Source organism: Priapulus caudatus, unplaced genomic scaffold, assembly GCF_000485595.1.
Source record: "Priapulus caudatus unplaced genomic scaffold, Priapulus_caudatus-5.0.1 Scaffold574, whole genome shotgun sequence".
NCBI lineage: Eukaryota > Metazoa > Priapulida > Priapulimorpha > Priapulimorphida > Priapulidae > Priapulus > Priapulus caudatus.
The window spans coordinates 53525-70859 of record NW_014577635.1 but is presented as its reverse complement, the minus strand read 5'-3'; the positions used below and the strand labels follow the sequence as shown (position 1 = coordinate 70859).

The 17335-nt window shown below is 42.9% G+C and overlaps 1 protein-coding gene across 1 annotated transcript in view; it reads right to left on the bottom strand.

Annotated features, from left to right (window-relative positions):
- Positions 1-1180: 1180 nt before the first annotated feature.
- Positions 1181-17335, bottom strand: part of LOC106811781 (phosphatidylinositol 4,5-bisphosphate 3-kinase catalytic subunit beta isoform-like) — a 31828-nt gene continuing 15673 nt past the window's right edge. Inside the window, exons 12-23 of the mRNA XM_014815498.1 lie at positions 13053-13057; positions 12758-12879; positions 12188-12331; positions 11644-11809; positions 9417-9526; positions 9019-9128; positions 8515-8593; positions 7968-8138; positions 7294-7411; positions 6893-7044; positions 5405-5537; positions 1181-4871 (exon numbers count right to left, since the gene is read on the bottom strand). Coding sequence (XP_014670984.1) covers positions 4737-4871; positions 5405-5537; positions 6893-7044; positions 7294-7411; positions 7968-8138; positions 8515-8593; positions 9019-9128; positions 9417-9526; positions 11644-11809; positions 12188-12331; positions 12758-12879; positions 13053-13057 — 1445 coding nt within the window. The 3' untranslated portion in view covers positions 1181-4736. The remainder of the gene's footprint in view (positions 4872-5404; positions 5538-6892; positions 7045-7293; positions 7412-7967; positions 8139-8514; positions 8594-9018; positions 9129-9416; positions 9527-11643; positions 11810-12187; positions 12332-12757; positions 12880-13052; positions 13058-17335) is intronic.

Sequence of the window (17335 nt, the reverse complement as noted above, 5' to 3'; positions counted from 1 at the left end):
GAGCGAGGAAGGAGTGAGAGGGGAGGAGAAAAGGAAAGAGTAGAGAAAGCGAGGGAAGGACGGTGAGGGAGAGAAGGAATGCAAAGAGCGGAGAGTGCACACTCATGTGCGCAGTCCACACGCACGGCAACGGGCACGTCACGACACACACACACACACACGAACACACACACCCAGCACACACCACACACACACACACATACACGCTTTCCTCGTCGCAAACTTTTTCTACGTCTTTCTCGGCGCTATATATATATATATACACATAGTATATAAATAATAAATATATATCTATTATATTTATGTTATTTATTTATACTCGCTTTTCTCCGTTTCTTTCCCTTGCTCATGACCGTATTACAGCCGAAACTTTTTACCCCCCCTCTCGAGGAACAAAATGTGAATTTACGCCTATAATATCACACGCAACGCGTGCGTGCGATGCCATATAGGGCGGCGCGTGTGCGTGCGACCACACCCGCGGGGTGTGCGTGCGACCACACCCGCGCGTGCGCGTAGCGACCACACCACGCGCGTGCCGCCCGTCCCGTGTGTTGCGTGACTGATAAAAGTCGCGTAATTAATAGCGTCGGTATAATAATATTTTGTACTGTGGGGGAGGGGTGTGCGAAAAAAGTTGGAGGGCTGAAAACCAGCCATTCCGAATAAAATTCACCGTGCTAACGTGGTCAGTAGGCGATTACCTATTTGGGAGAGGGGGATCAGTTATTCGCCGAGAGAATAAATAACCTGTTAGGATATAGATTAAAGTAGCAAGTGTATAAATAAATAGACGTCTGAGATATAGGTAGATAGAAATAGATTGAATACCAGATATTGAATGAAAAGGTATTATTTGTATTTTCTTGGGTTTTCGTGATGGTTGATTCTATATGGTACGTTATTACTGCTAGGTACTCATATATTGAGTTCCACTAGATTCAATAATGTAACCCAAACCAAGGATAGGGTTATCCTGGGTTTGGGTTACATTATTATATCTAGGGTCCCACAAGTGTGAATTATTTTTTCAAAAACCTTTCAAGGACTTGGACCTATTTCCAAGGACTTTCAATGACAAAAGGAAAAATTAAGGACTTTAAAGGACAAATGACAAAATTCAAGGACTTTCAAGGGCTGTGGGGACCCTATATATTATAAATGACGAAAAACAAGGTCATTTCAGTGTCAAAAATATTCGATTTGTCTATTTATTCTTAACGTAGTTTTAACTTACAAATTAACATATGTCATCACTGTCAAAACTCTATGACTCATAACAAAGGATCGATAATGAAAGCACTTAATACTGAAACATTTCCCCAAATTGCCCCCAGCATTAACATTTATGAAAAACGAAACCACAGGAGTGTTGAAAACCCTGATCACACATGAAACCGCAATCATGTGAATGAATACCCATGCTCTTTGTTTTATTATATAACAAACCGTTATGTGCGAACTGTTTACGAACAGCGGATATCTATAAACACAGTTTGAGAGAGACGGGTAAGAGAGAGGAATAGAAAAATAGAGATAGAGGGGGGGGGAGATAGAGAGAGAGAAACGCATCGACAGTTATAGATTGGTAAATTCATGGCATTAACAGACAAACACATGGAATAAAATGTCTATTACTACATAATGAACAAGTATTATCCGTAGAATGCTACTACAATTCTATGTAACCTGAAAAAGGATGCAATTGTGCGTTAATCTATGTGTGTGGGGAGGGGGCAGCAAAAGGCGTACACATCACAATCCATGTTCTATCGCCATGAGCACACATATAGAACATCCATAATGCTCCAGGCCCCCCTAGATTTTGGAACAAAAAAAACAAAAAATTGTTCTACTTAAAGAAAAGTCGTAGTCAGAATGAAGGCTGTACATGTACTTAAAAGTGCCTCAAATACCATCTCCTGCTATCTACATTTTCAAAGATTTCTGTGGGAGGACCCCCAGACCCCCCACCAGTTTGTCACCCCTCCTTAAAATCATGGATCTGCCACTACCCTTCCTAGAAATTTGCTCAGCCTACGGCTCTGCGCTCTAACGTGACAATAGTTTCATGCTATCATGAGACACAGTTTTATGCTATTACGCAGTTATGCTATTACGAACATTCTATTAGTTATTCCTATCACGCGCCACCACGATTATCAATATTTATCGATCGTCTGACTGTCATACCCACTGCTATCGACCAATGATGTCAATCACACACACTGTCGCTATCAAAGCTTCCACGTCACGACAAATGCTCAACTTTATTACAAACGCTTACTTCGTATTTTTCGTATGGACAACTTGCAATACGAATTATATCAGAACGATCATAGAACCCGCTCAATATATTAGCTATACGCCTGTTTAGCATGTTTATTACATGTTATCCGTACCGTTACGTATATGTACCTGAGTAGTCATGGTAACTGTTCTCCTGATGACATAACTTAGGGAAGGAAAATGATGGATATTAGAGATGTAGAGACTATAACATGGAGAGGACTTTAGTAGGGAAACCAATCACTCAGGAGGTATGAAGAGAACCACACAGCGGCCATACATTCACGGTGGCCAGTACGGGACATGCCTTCAGGCAGTCAGGCATAGTAACTATACTATATGTAATATATATATGCATAACTATATATATATATGTGTATATGCATTATCACCGGTAGAATCGGATACTCTCTGTAAACAATCTATAGATAAAGATCTCTAGACACTCTCTATACTATGAAGATGTACAAGTGTGTACACACATACACACACGCGCACATACACATAAGTAGGCACGCGCACACACGTAATATATAAAGAAACAGGTGTGTGCTTGAGCAATATTATACCAAATTCAATTACCGGTCCTTCCCAATCCCACATCCGCTATTCCGAAATTCGAAAAGCTCCGAAAACCGAAATGTTTTTCGTAAAGTGTGACTCGTGCACCACGACATGACACATATGTACGTGACATGTGACATAACAACTGTAATATGTTTTACAGTCTTTATGTAATCCAGCTCAGTGTAAATATTCACACGGTTTGCTGCTGAAACATTTGTGTGTTTGCTTACAGGGTACTGCCACATAACCCGCTCCGATGTCATTATATAATGCTAAAAGCGAAAAGCTCCGAATATCGAAACGCATTTGACCTCAGGGTTTCGTACATGAGATTGTAAAACTGTATATAGCTTTTCTGTCAAAGACAACAGACTACACCAAAAGCACACGAACTGCTTCTACATAAACTATACAGTTTATGTGCACTTGATTGCATAGATAGCGGTAAACATACGTCGGTTGACTGCTGCCGCAACACTTCCTGACAATTTATATAACATTCCATGTAGGGGTCTGTGTCCAACACTGTTTGGAGCTTTAGTGATTCCATCAAGAAATTTAACCGATAATTAACTTTTCTTAAACAATTTTTCTATAATCTAGTAACTTTTCTATCACCTGACAATCCATACCTGTATCACATTGTAACTGACTTTCCTATCAACTGATAATCAGTATTCATATCACATTGTAATTAATTTTCCTATCACCTGGTGATCATCGATTATATCACATAGTAATTAACTTTCACTTGACAATTCCCTATTTCCCATCAAGAATACACGTGGAAATCATGACGCGTATCATCTGCTTATTATCACGTGTTACGTAATGGAATTATCACACGGAATGCAACGACACGACACGAAACTGAATGATATAACACAAAAACACACATATTAACAGCTACGCAACACGTAACAGGTCATGTGCCCATGATATTATGCAAGATATGATGAAATATCCCTCAGAGCACAATGATACTTCAGAATGCGTAATGATACAACTCAAGATGTAACAATATAACATTTACACTATGATAGATAACACACAGGGCACAATGATACAACATTACAGAACCTAACAGAACACTGTACACGGCCATGGGCTGCCTATCTATAAAAGGAGCGCATTATAATAAAACTTTGGCTAAATCGAGATAAAACATCCAGTAACATGCAAGGCCACCTATCATCAAACCCGTTAGCACGGTGATATTTATCCACAGATATTTATTGCACCACGTGATCCAACGCCAGCCACACAGTGGTGACTCCGCTGATTGTTCTACGCAAATAACTTGAGCTTTCTATATACATACCTATATAGAATTATGTCTATATATAACCATATAAAATCTATACTTTTTGGCCGTTGGGATCAACACTACAGACAAACCATATACTGTCACGCGCTCCCACTGCATTGTTCTGCTAAAAAGCGATTATCACAAAATATCTTCAATTGTGTAGTGTAAAGTCATCTATAATGACCAAATAATGTAACCATAGTTGATCCAACATAGCATCCTAGTATATACAGCTTTGCATATATATAAAAAAAACATGGTGGGCCATGACGTTAGGCAACGACCAAAAGGAACATGAGGTTAACACCTCATGGGTGCTTTCCTTCCGTTATTTCCTTCAGGCAGTTGATAACGTAAACGTTGCCATCTATACACATCCTCGTTGTCCAACCGGGCGAAATGAACATTTGGTGTGCCAGAGTTCCTGAACAACCTTGCGGTTGTTCTTAGACGCATCTTCACGTTCGTAGACAGACTTCACGTTGTCATGTGCTCACGCTGAACATCCTACGCGCTCGATCGCTTCACGCGTTGTCGCCCGCTCACCCGACATGTTGCTGCACGGCTAGGACTACTTGTTGTTTCGCTTGAGGTTGTGTGCTGCCCAGTTGAGAGATGTTGACCAGCTGTTCTTCAGCGCGTTATTAAAGCTGGTCTTGAAGTGTTGCAAGGCTTCCTCCTCACTCCGATCTAAACACAGCGTCTCCTGCAATACAAGACAAGTAACGCGTGTTTACTACAGTATAGATATATATCGTGTATATATATATATATATATATAGTGTATATCATATTCTAGCTCCCCCTGAAACAATAGCAACAATAAAGACAAGTAATACATTGCCAATACATTTCTGCAGCTTCCTAGAAACAGGTGAATGGAAAGTATACAGACAAGTAACACATTCCCAGTATATATAATCTCGTTCCCCAGAAACAGCTAAATGAAAACTATAAAGTCGAGTAACACATTCTCGATGTACTTTCTCTATTTCCCAGTAACAGAGGAATGAAAACGATAACGACCTTTGGTGCAGTTTTTCTTAATCTTGACTGTACGCATGAAAATAATCGACTTTAACCAAACCGAGTAACCCAGGTTAGCCTATCCCTCGACACCCGTCAGGATAATTATACAGTTAGCGATGAATACTATGAACACACTATGAACACATGCGTCGCGATAGTGTAGTGAGCAACTCGCTCACGCTCTCTTGAGCTCGTTCTCTTTATGCGCACCTGCAGGTAGTTGAGGTCTTCAGGTTTGCGTAGCTCTGGCAGTCCGGTTGAGAGCATCATTGCGAAGAGAGAGATGAGGAGGTGACTGTGTTTACGCAGGATGAGGAATGCCTTCTCACAGCGCTGCTGGAACCTACACACAACCACACACACACACACAACTGTATTATCCATGCTGCTAGAATATATATACATACATATAATATATATATATATATACAGTATATATATACATATATATCAAGAGTACATAATGGGAGAAGAGTATGACACTGTTTTAAAAAGATGCAAAATGTTACTAAGATGCAAAAGTTTGGGAAAACTGTGTGAAACTGTGTCGTAATCAAAGAACTCTTTTGAAGAACACATACGATTTTCAGGTAAACTGGTGGTGTCATATGATTAAGGGAGAATCCGAGACGAAAACAAGGTAAAGTTTGAATATATTTATTCACATACTGATAGAATATTTTCAAGTTGAAAACTATGCAAAACGCTGTTAAAACAGTGTCATACTCTTTGCCCATTATGTACTCTTGATATATATGTACAGTGCTCAATTTTAAGGTTTCTTTTGGGTTGTCCAGAGGACAACCAAGAGAGTAGCATATGGTTGCCTCTCAAGAGTTTTGCTTGTCCGGATATTATTTAAACATGTGCTGCATGCGCTCTGCTCACGCGATGCTCAGTGCTGTAAAGCAAAAGGCCTAATCATGTACATTATCGAGGCCACTGATCTCTATAGGAACTGGCTGGCGAATTACAAATGACAAATGACAAATGAGCGAGTGGGCGTAGAGCGAGTGCGCAGGATACATGTACATACATGTGATGTTATACATTGTATGAAGCAAGCCAGACGCGCAATGCGTCTAGACATGTACGTTTGCAGCGTATTGTGCAACCCTGGCCGTATGTAAAATGAACACGCACTCGCTGGTGGCCCGCGAGCGATCGATCGCCCAGGAGCGATGAACGAGAAGAAGCGCGCACCGTCATTATTGCTTATTTCAAAGTTTTGAATACCAACATTGTTGAAATTACAAAAGGGATATCTAAAAAAGGGATACCAGATGTCAAATACCTGAATACTGTACGTGTACCACCAACACTGGTATAGAGAGCTCAGGTTATTGATTTTATAGAGGTTGCAACCATGGACACCCGACAACCACGGAAGCAATTTGTAGTTGCCCGAGAGAAAACTGAGCCCGACTGAAACTGAGCTGTTGACGACTGTTAAAATTGAGCCCTGTATGTATAATATATATATTTATTTATAACTCTGGACCTTTGCAGAGAGCTATTTGACAATAGCACAACGTTTTATACATTTCACGTTGCAACTGACAGCAATCCTGCAATTTTGCATGTGATGCCATTGAAAGTTCAATTGAACATAACGTTACCTAGAAGTCCTGGGAATTGGAATTAACAAGATACGCAGACAAACACGACAATCGTGGCTATGCACATTGGAGTAGTTACCAAGTAAATTCGGTTGTTCTCTTCGTTCGGCCTTTAGTAATGACGAACACGAAGTCGTGCGTGAGTACGAAGGGTGCTCGCTCTCGTTTGATGATATTGTACATGAATCGCTTCACATTGCCGAGAATGTGGCCAAAGTCAATGTGGAACAGCTGCAAAGATTTAATCGATTCAGAAAATTAAGAACTAATATGCAAAGTCATTTAGTAAGCTCCCTCCCTATTCATTAGTATTATTACAATTAAGACATTAAATCATAAGCCACACGAATGTGGCAAAACTCGTAGGTGGTATAACCTCCCAGCAGGTTCACTTGGCCACAACTAACGAATAAAAATATGGTTCAAATGATGATCGATTATGTAATCAGTGCATGGATGATACGATGAGAGCGGGCATACCTGTCCAGTCTTACACAGCATGATGTTGTCGCTATGACGATCACCGATGCCTAGCACGTAGGTGGCGACACAGTACCCAGCACAGGATGAAGTGAACGTCTCTATGGCTTTGTTCAAGCTGCAATGATCAACGCGTTTCCATCACAAATGAATAATCGCAAGATGAAATGACTCAAACTGTATTATTTCCACCCTGTACCAGTAATATTTCAAACATTTTGTTTACCTTTATTGGCTACATTTTATCAAAAATGACTTGTGATGACTGCCTGCATCAAGCATACTCAAGTTATAGCAGAGATCGTAATTGTACTGGATTAAATTTCTACATGGCATGGAAACAACGTTGGTGACACTATTGGTATCTATCTAACTGTAGTTACTGATTGTTGGGTAGCTCTAACCTATCACTGTTGCAATGAGGGCATCCTACAATCACAACCTATAGTTGCAGAGTGAAGATTTTGGGACGAATGCATGAAAAACGCATACAAACCCCCCTTAACCAAACTAGCGATGGATGACATTCAACGCGATGCGTTGCCGGCTATGACTTATTGCTGGCTTTATTCGCTCATACATGAGTCATGCGTCGTCGCATCACGCTAGCCACTCGCAACCCATTGAACGCCGTCTCGCTCGCACGTGCAGCCCGGCGGGGGTCGATGACTCACCTGGACTCGAGCGGGTGATGCTTCTTCAGCCACTTGTATAGAGATTCCTTCTGAAACGCGCCGCTGACGCCGCTGTACTCCTTCTGGATGTTAGCGATCGTGCTTGCCTCCTGCACGACCTCAATTAGACCTACGTTCTTACCCGTCGTCAGGCATCCGTACGGAATCATCCTGATAAACAAACAAATATATAATTAAATAATGTTGATTTTTATAATGATATGAATAATTATTAATAATATAATATAATGTAACACACACATATATATAATATTATTATTGATATAATTAATGCATAATCAAATAATAAACGAGCAAGGGAAGCTTGTTTATCCTCATAAAATTGGGGGATGGGGATGGGGGTGGGTATGGGTGGTGTGGGGGGTTACGTGTCCACCACGTAGAATGTATCAGGGAAACACAACTTCACACATTAAAGATCATATTAATACCCTGTTATTACCCTGTTTTAATGATGAGAAAATACCACTGTAGAGAATTTATGTGATGATACGGTAATTTCATGCAACCAAGTCAGCATACAAACCTGAAATCAAGTCCTTCCAACTTCCAAATCTGATCCATAAGTCGAATGAGCTGCAGTGTGAGCATGTCCTGTCGCAGGTCTGCAAGCCAGAGATTTATTAACGTACAAATTTAAATTATCATTGGCAATGAATCGAACAAGGAAAGTACATGCTTATATTAAATGTGCCAAGAACGATTTCAACAGCAATATTGTAACACAATACACATAAAACAGATGTTAACCCTAATGAATTTCCAGCTGACCTAAACAGCTAACTATAACTCTAATATTAAACATACCACTAACCCTAACTAAAAACCTCACCCTTACTACCCTAACCAGGGCTAATAAATCCAATCCACGTCTAAAGATTTGAGTGCAAGCTCAAATATATTCGATCCCTGCTAGTAATACCGTAACTTCTGTGATTATTGCAAATCTCAAGCAGCGATGGCTATCAATGCTTCACCTTGAAAACTCGACGACCTTCAATATAGACACATTGTGACCTTGAGAACTCACCGTCTCCACTCTTGAAGATAATCTTGATGTCGTCGCCATAGAGATCTTGATTGGAGAAGACCAACATCAGAGGCCGCATCTTGGAGTCCATGCTCTTGCATTTATCCAGACTGAAAAACCATGCAGCCCACTGAACTGCCACTGACTCCCCACGAGTTTGAACCAGTACCAGAAACAGAAACGCGCAACAAATAAAGGGGCACATACGACAAATATGAATTACACACATTCCAAACCCAACAGAACAATACCTTCTGCAATAACTACGCTTATGAGTTTTGCCCATTTTGTCCACCAACTGCTAAAAGCCATTAATTTAGAGCCAAAACGATAATGAATCCACATCGAAAAGGTGTTAAGATTGCAGCAAAATCCATTATCACACAGCCCCCTCTTACTTGAGATCTTTTAGCTGGTAACTCGGCAACAATGGGCAGACGAATTCAGACAGCGTTTCATGCACGGACTTTTCTGCCAGGTAGCTTTTCATGTTTACATCTCTGACATCCTGTAAGCACGCAGAAATGTGTAACACAGTGATTCAAGACAAGCACATATACCGCATATCATTGTATGAAGTCATTCGACAAGACCAAGTCTATATGACTGTGTATGCGCATGTGTATGCGTATGTGTGTGTGTGCCAATGAATGTGTATAGGTGTATTTGAGTAATTGGTAGTGTATAATAAATATATTATTTATATATATATATTGTTGCCGTTGGCCATGTGTATGTGCATAGTACATGTGTACTTACATGTACACGTCGAAGCGTAACATTATGTGTATGTTAACATGTACACGTGAATGACATGTATGTGTATGTACAGTGTGTATGGTACATGTACATCGTGTAACGTACCATTTACATGTGTATGTAACATTACATATACAGACACGTGTACATCGTTAATGATAGCATGTACATGTGTATGTACATGTACACGTGAACGTGTACATGGTACACGTGTACGGCACATGTACATGTACATGTGTATGTAACATATCACATGTGTATATACCGATGTACATGTGGTATGCTGCACGTGTACACGTCGTAATGTTACATTGTACTGTACATCGCATATCCAATGCGTGCGTCGGATGTACATGTAAGCATGTGTGTCAGTATATATATGTAGTTGTGGCAGGCAGGCGAGTATGGTACATAGTACATGTATAGAGCTAGCGCGTGCGGTGTATAAGTACAGTACATGTATATGTGTGGCGCAGTGGTGGTAATGTACAATGTACATGGTATATGCAGGCGCAGCCGTGGTAGGTATGTAGCATGTACATGTATATGTGTGCGCGTGGTGGTATGTACGATAGTATATGTGTGCGCTGTGGTGGTATGTAACGATGTACATGTGTATATCGTGTGCGCGTGTTGGTATGTAGAAAAAAAAAAAAAAAAAAAAAAAACATTAGCATTATATTGTGCGCGTGTGGTATCTTGACATGTACAATGTAATATGCGTGCGCGCACCCGTTGTGGGTATGTGACATGTAACATGTATATGTTTGCGCGTCGGGGTATAGTACATAGTACATGTATACGCGTGCGCTCGTGGTGGTATGTACAGCGTACATGTATATTGTTTGTGCCGTGTGGTATGTAAACATGTACATGTATATGCGTGCGCGTGGTGGGTATGTAGCATGTGTACATGTATATGCGTGGTGCGTGGTGGTATGTACATGTACAGTGTATAGTGTGCGCAGTGTGGTATGATTTACATTGCAGTGTATATCGTTGCGCGTGTGTATGTACATGTACAGTGTATATCGTGTGCGTGGTGGTATATTACATGTAGCATGGTATATGCGTGCGCCAAGGTGGTGCGTATGTACATGTATCACTCGTATATTGCGTGCGCCCGGTGGTGTATGTACAATTACATGTATATGTGTGCGCGTGTGGTATGTACATGTACTACTGTATATGCCGTGCCGCGTGGTGGTATGAGTATGTACATTGTACATGATAATGACGTGCGCGTGGTGAGTACATGTAGGCATGTATATGCCGTGCGCGTGGTGATATGTAGCATGTACAGTGTATATGTGTGCCGCTGGTATGTAACAAGTGTACATGTATAATGCAGTAGCGCGTGGTGGTATGTACATGTATATGGTGGCGCGTGGTGGCTATGTACATGTATAATGTGTGCGGCGGGTGGATGTAGCAGTAATATGCGTGCGCTGTGGTTGGTAAATGTACATGTACATGGTAATTATGCGTGCGCGTGGTGGTATGGTAAATGTACATGTATATGCGTGACGCGGGTGGTAGTGACATGTATATGCGTTGCGCGTGGTGATATGTACCCATGTAACATGTATAGTGCGTGTGCGTGTGTATGTACATTGTAGCATCGTATATGCGTGGCGCGTTGTTGGTATGTCATGTACATGTAATGCGCGTGCGCGTGGTGGTAAATATATGTAAAGCATGTATGATGCGGTGCGCTGGTGGCGGTATGCTAACATGTACAATGTATATGCCAGTGCGCTGGTGGTGGTATAATTATGTACACTGTAATGTATATGCGTGCGCGTGGTGATATGTACATGTACATGTATATGCGCGCGCGTGGTGATATGTATCTGAGCATGCTACCTTCTGTCGGTTGTCGTCGCTCTTCAGCATGTTGCTTAGCGCCTCCATCTTCTTCATCGCCTCCAGCTGCTTGGCGAGTGACTTCATGTGGCGGATGTTGCCGCGGCAATAAGCCTCCAGGATCGCACCGAATCGCACGCTAATCGTCGGGTCGTGCATCTCAGACCTGTGCGGCAACGAGGAGCATGACAACGTCGCCGTGACAATGTCGCCGTGACAACGACCGAGTTCCCGAGAACCATGATGACGGCGGAATTTCCAGGAAACGCGACGATGATTAAATTCCGGCGTGCTTATTATCTTATAGCCGTTCCTTTATGTAAAGATCGTTGAGGGAAAAGCCAGAGGTCTTTTTATAGTCCTTTATATAGAGGGGTGTGTTCTATACAGGTGTTTTAATTGCCGTCCATTGTAATCCATTATATAAAGCATCATTAGATGAGCAATGGTGGTACATATAATGGCTGATACTCTTATGGGCAGTGCTACCACCTGCTGTCAAGAATGAGAACAATGGAGCATCCGTGACGTGTAGTAGTTTCACCTGAGAAGCCAGAAGAAGTGATGGCCGATGTGCATGTTGTTGAGCGCCCTCTTCAGGAGGAATTCGACGAGGTCGTTCTCATGGTAACATTCGTGTTTCACAGCTTGTACAAGCTGCAGTAGGTAGTGCATCAACTGGACGTCGCTGTAACACACACACGTCGCTAGCTTAGTACATGTGATGTTTCCCTCACATTTAAACGAGAGATCGCGACAACAGTACGCTTTAACGATGTGGTTTAGGGGATATGTATATAGATACGTATGTGTGTACGTATGATACATATGTGTGTACGTGCGTGTGTACGTATATGTATACCTTCTACACATATACATGAGCACGAAAGCCAGACGAATGTTATATATGATGCAGTGCGAAATTATTGGTTTATAGTGATGAGTTGGGCAAAATCTAACAGTTAGATGCAACCTTTTTCCCAAAAACAATTACTTATTAATAGTTAATTGTTTGTAAAAACGAGGCCCTACAACAACTGAGCAAAGATATGAGGAACTAATGGTTTGTGCTCTGAGAGAACTCGCACAGTTGCAAACACGTAGCGACACCTACCTGATGGATTCCATGCTCTGTACGGCAAACCGGCGGACGCACATGTCTGCGTAGTTACAATCCAGCAGTTCCATCGCCTCCTCAGGTTTTAATGGATGCCACGCCTGTAGTAGTGCTTTCATCTAAGGGGAAAAAATATATCGACGTATCAATATATTGTTCACTCTTTATATATGACAGGCTTTCAGTAGTATTAGCTTACAGACATAGGATTGGGGAGTTTTCACACACAAAAATCTATGCAGTATAAAATAATCTACAAATCTGTACTGTCTACAAAAATCTACAAACCTACATAGTCTGCACAAATCTACGAAATCACAATTCAACAGCTAACACTTCCCTTTGTCATTTAACAAACACAGACATGCACATATGCATGCACGGGCATTGCACGCACGCACAGACACACGCACGCATGCACACAAACACACACACAAACCCACGCACGCACACACACACACACACACACGCACGCACGCATGCAGCACACACACGCACATACACGCATGCACACACTCACGCACACACGCAGTGATGTGCGCGCACGCACACAAACACACACACACACGCATGCACACACACGCCTGCTCTGCTCTGCCTCCTACTGCCTGCCTGCTGCCTGCTGCTACCTTTCTGCTCTGTTGCCTACCTGGTCTGGCCTGTCTGCTGTTGCTGTTATGTCTGGTCTGTTGTCTATCTTCTGTTTACCTCTCTGTTTGTCTGTTTATCCTTTCATCTGTATTTATACATCTGATCATTTGTCATTTTATCTGGTCACTGATTCGTAAGTTTGTCTTTTCCTCAATCAATGTCACATTCGATTGTGTACATTTGCAAGTGTTAGCAGTAGCGAGAATGTCTGTGATTACTAGCGCCCTCTCGTGTCCGCTGCAGGAACCGTGATGGAGAACTCACAGCTGAGGAGATCACGAACTGCAGATCAGTTTGTGCGCTACAACGACGGCGTCACGACGTTCCCCAGCATGGACAAGGTAGAACACGCACAGCTCATCACAGAGAATGCAGCGTGGAGCTTCGTTTCACAGCCTGATGCATGCTTATTCCTCGCTCATTTCCATAAGTCTAGCATCTATAAGGTGGCTGTGGCAGCTGCATTTATATATTTTGTGCAGGCGATGCAAAGGCCAGTGCGACTACGTCACACGTGACTTAGTGATGTGCATTCTTTTGTCTTTCGGTTTTTATCGTCTCATTTTTTGTTATCTGTTATTTTATTAATTGTATTAGATTTGATTTATGTTTATTTGTTTACGTATTGGTGGCTTGTGCAGGTGCTAGAGAAGGCAGCTGAAACAGCACAGCATTTTGGAGGCATTGCTGGGGTAAGCATGGATCTTCATTCGAAATACTCTGTTAATACGAAATTCCAATTTAGAATGAGGTGAAATTTTACTGTGTGTGGAAACCCGTTCTGATACACATGGTAAGCTATGTGGACAATAATGCGGTATTTGCAGTGTGTGTGTGTGTGTGTGTGTTACGTGTTGTGATGTGTACTGTGTACATACATGTCCGTGTACATCATGTGTTAGTGTGGCGGGTGTCTTGTGTGCGAGTGTGTGCGTTACGTGCCTGCGTATGTGTGCGTGCGTGCCCTGTGTGCGTACGTCCCTGCGTATGTGTGTGCGTGTCTGCGTGCGTCCATACATACGTGTGTGCGTACGTCCCTGCGTATGTGTGTGCGTGCGGGTGCTTGTGTGCGTGTGTGCGTCGTGGTGCGTACGATCCCTGCGTATGATGTGTGCGTCCGTGTGTGTGCAGTCATACATACGTTGTGGAGTACGGGTCTGCGGATATGTTGTGTGTGTGTTGTGAGTGCGTCCCATACTATACGCTGTGTGCGTACGTCCTGCGTATGTTGTGTGTTATGTGTGCCTGCATCATACATACGTGTGTGCGTAGGCCACGTAATGTGTGTGTATGTTGTGCGTGGCATCCATACATACGTGGCGCGTGCTAGTCCTGCTTATGTGTATGCGTGTGTGCAGCCCGCAGCCGTGCGTCCATACATACGTGTGTGCGTACGTCCCTGCGTATGTGTGTGCGTGTGTGCGTGCGTCCATACATACGTGTGTGCGTACGTCTTACGTATTTTGTGTGGTGTATGTCTTGCGTTGGCCCGCTCCATTACATACGTTGTGTGGTACGTCTAGTGAATGTGTATGCGATGTGTCGTGCGTCCATTACAATACTTTCTGGGTCGCGTACGTTCCGCTGAAGTATGCTGTATGCGTGTCTGCGTAGCGTCCACTACTATAGTGTGTGGTACGTTCCCTGCGTATGTGTGTGCTGTGTGTGCTGTGGGTCCATAAATACGTGGGCGATGTGTGTTACGTCCTCGCGTATGTGTGTGCTGTATCGGTTGTCGCCTGCATCATAATTACGTGATGTCGCGTACGTCCCTGGTATGACTGGTGTGTATGTGTGGTGCGGTACATACATTTACGTGATGTGCGTCGTCCCTGCGTATGTGTCGTGAGTGGCCTGGTCATCCAGACCATAAGCTGTGTGCGTACGTCCTCGCGATTAAACGCCGGTGTGTTGTGCTGTGCGCGGTGATTGTGCGCCTTGGTGTGTGCGCCGCGGTAGTTCCTGCCGTATGTGGTGTGCCACAAACCCGTGTCTGCGTGTCGTCCATACTACGTGTGTGGTACGTCACTGCGTCATGTGTGTGTATGTGTGTGTGGTCCGACATTACATACGTGTGTGCGTATCGGTCCCTGCGGATGTGTGTGTAATGTTGTGCTGGTCATAATAATACGATGTGATGGTAGTCTCGCGTGCGTATGTGTGTAGCGTTGCTGCTCGCTGTAGCCGTCCATAATACGGTTGTGCTGACGTACGTCCTGCGTATGTGTCGTGTATGTGTGCCTGCATCCATAATACGTGCTAGTGCGATTACGTCCCTGCGGTATGTGTGTGCGTGCCTGCGATGCGCTCCATACATACGTGCTGTGCAGTACGGTCCATGCGTAAGGTGTGCATGCGTGGTTGTGCCGTGCCGTCCATGACATCAGGTGTCGTGCGTACGTCCCTGGTATGTGTGTGGTCTGTCGAGCGTGCAGTCATACATACTGTGATGTGAACGTACGTCCCTAGTTGGGATGTGGCGTGACCTGCCTGCAATCCATTACTACGTGGTGTGCGTAGTCCCCTGGGCTATCGCTAGGCTTTTTCAGATTTGAAAAGTAACAGGGGGATACTAATGACTCCCTAGAACACATTAGGGCGCAGACTTTTTCCGCTCATAATCACACTTAAGAGGCATGATTGGAGAAGCTCCTTAAAAAATTACACCCTTAAGATGCAATGGATGGAGGAGTCTACTAAAATACACCCTTTAAAAAAGGTCTGCATTCTTCAAATAGGTCTGCCAATACGACGGATGATTGCGCATGTGCCTCATTTTAAGCTTTTTTTTTGCGGTTGTCGGAGTTGTCCTCAGAGTTTTGGCCATGTACCGGATTTATTTAAACATGTGCTGGCATGGCGCTTGTCAGTGTGATGGGCTTCAGTGCTGTAAGCAAAAGGCCTAATCATGTACATTTTGTACGGGTATTTGCAGTGGACAGACAGACATGCGCAATTCGACATTGTTTCACTCTTATATGAAGATAATAAATTTAGGTAAATGTCGTATATGATGCTAGGGGAATCTAATGAAGACTATAATAAAATAGTAATTAAAGTTGCATAAAATTTTATTTCATTAGGAAGTTTACAAATTAACTACTAACATTACACTTACTAACATTATACATTACATTAAACTGTATGACAGTATGTTGTTAGTACAGAATGACAGCAATTGAATTACATCGAACTACTCTGTGTTGTTAAACCACGTAATGTGTATATTTGTGATCAGCAAGCCAGACAATGCGATTGACATACTGTACGTTTGAGTCGTATTGTGGCAACCCTGGGCCGTAATGTAATGAACGCGCGAATTCAATGATATAACATTTTTATATGAGGTGGAACCGGCAACACGAAGCAATTTGTAGCTATGCCCGATGAGAAAATCCGTCGTCACGGCGAGGAACGATGTTAAATTGCAGCCCTGCCGGAAGGGTGTATGAAAGTTGCACATTCTTCCATTGGCTACTGAACTGAGCGTTGGGCTAGTAGATACTCCATCAGGGTAACAGCGCATCCATGTGCAATTGAAACTTATGGACAGGTGAAACTGCCTCAAGGGCACGCGTGACGCGGCGGACTTTTTGTAGTTACACGATCGAATCGCATACACATGACTTTTTGACAAGTGCGCGATTTTTAAACACTATTTTATGAGGGCGATGATGCGCGCACATGCACATTTATGTGTGCGCGGCCTGGAATGCGCTGGAGCGCCGCATGCGCCCTTAAAAAATGCGAGCCTGGTTATGGTGTTGTGAGGTTTTTTTGCGCCTGCTGTTTGCGGGGATCCCATAACATACGTGTTGTGGTTGACGTACGTCCCTTTGAGTATGTGTGTGCGTGTGTGCCTGCATCCATAATAGGTGTTGCTGGGGATGTCCTGCGCTTATGTGTATTGGTGTCTTGGTGCGA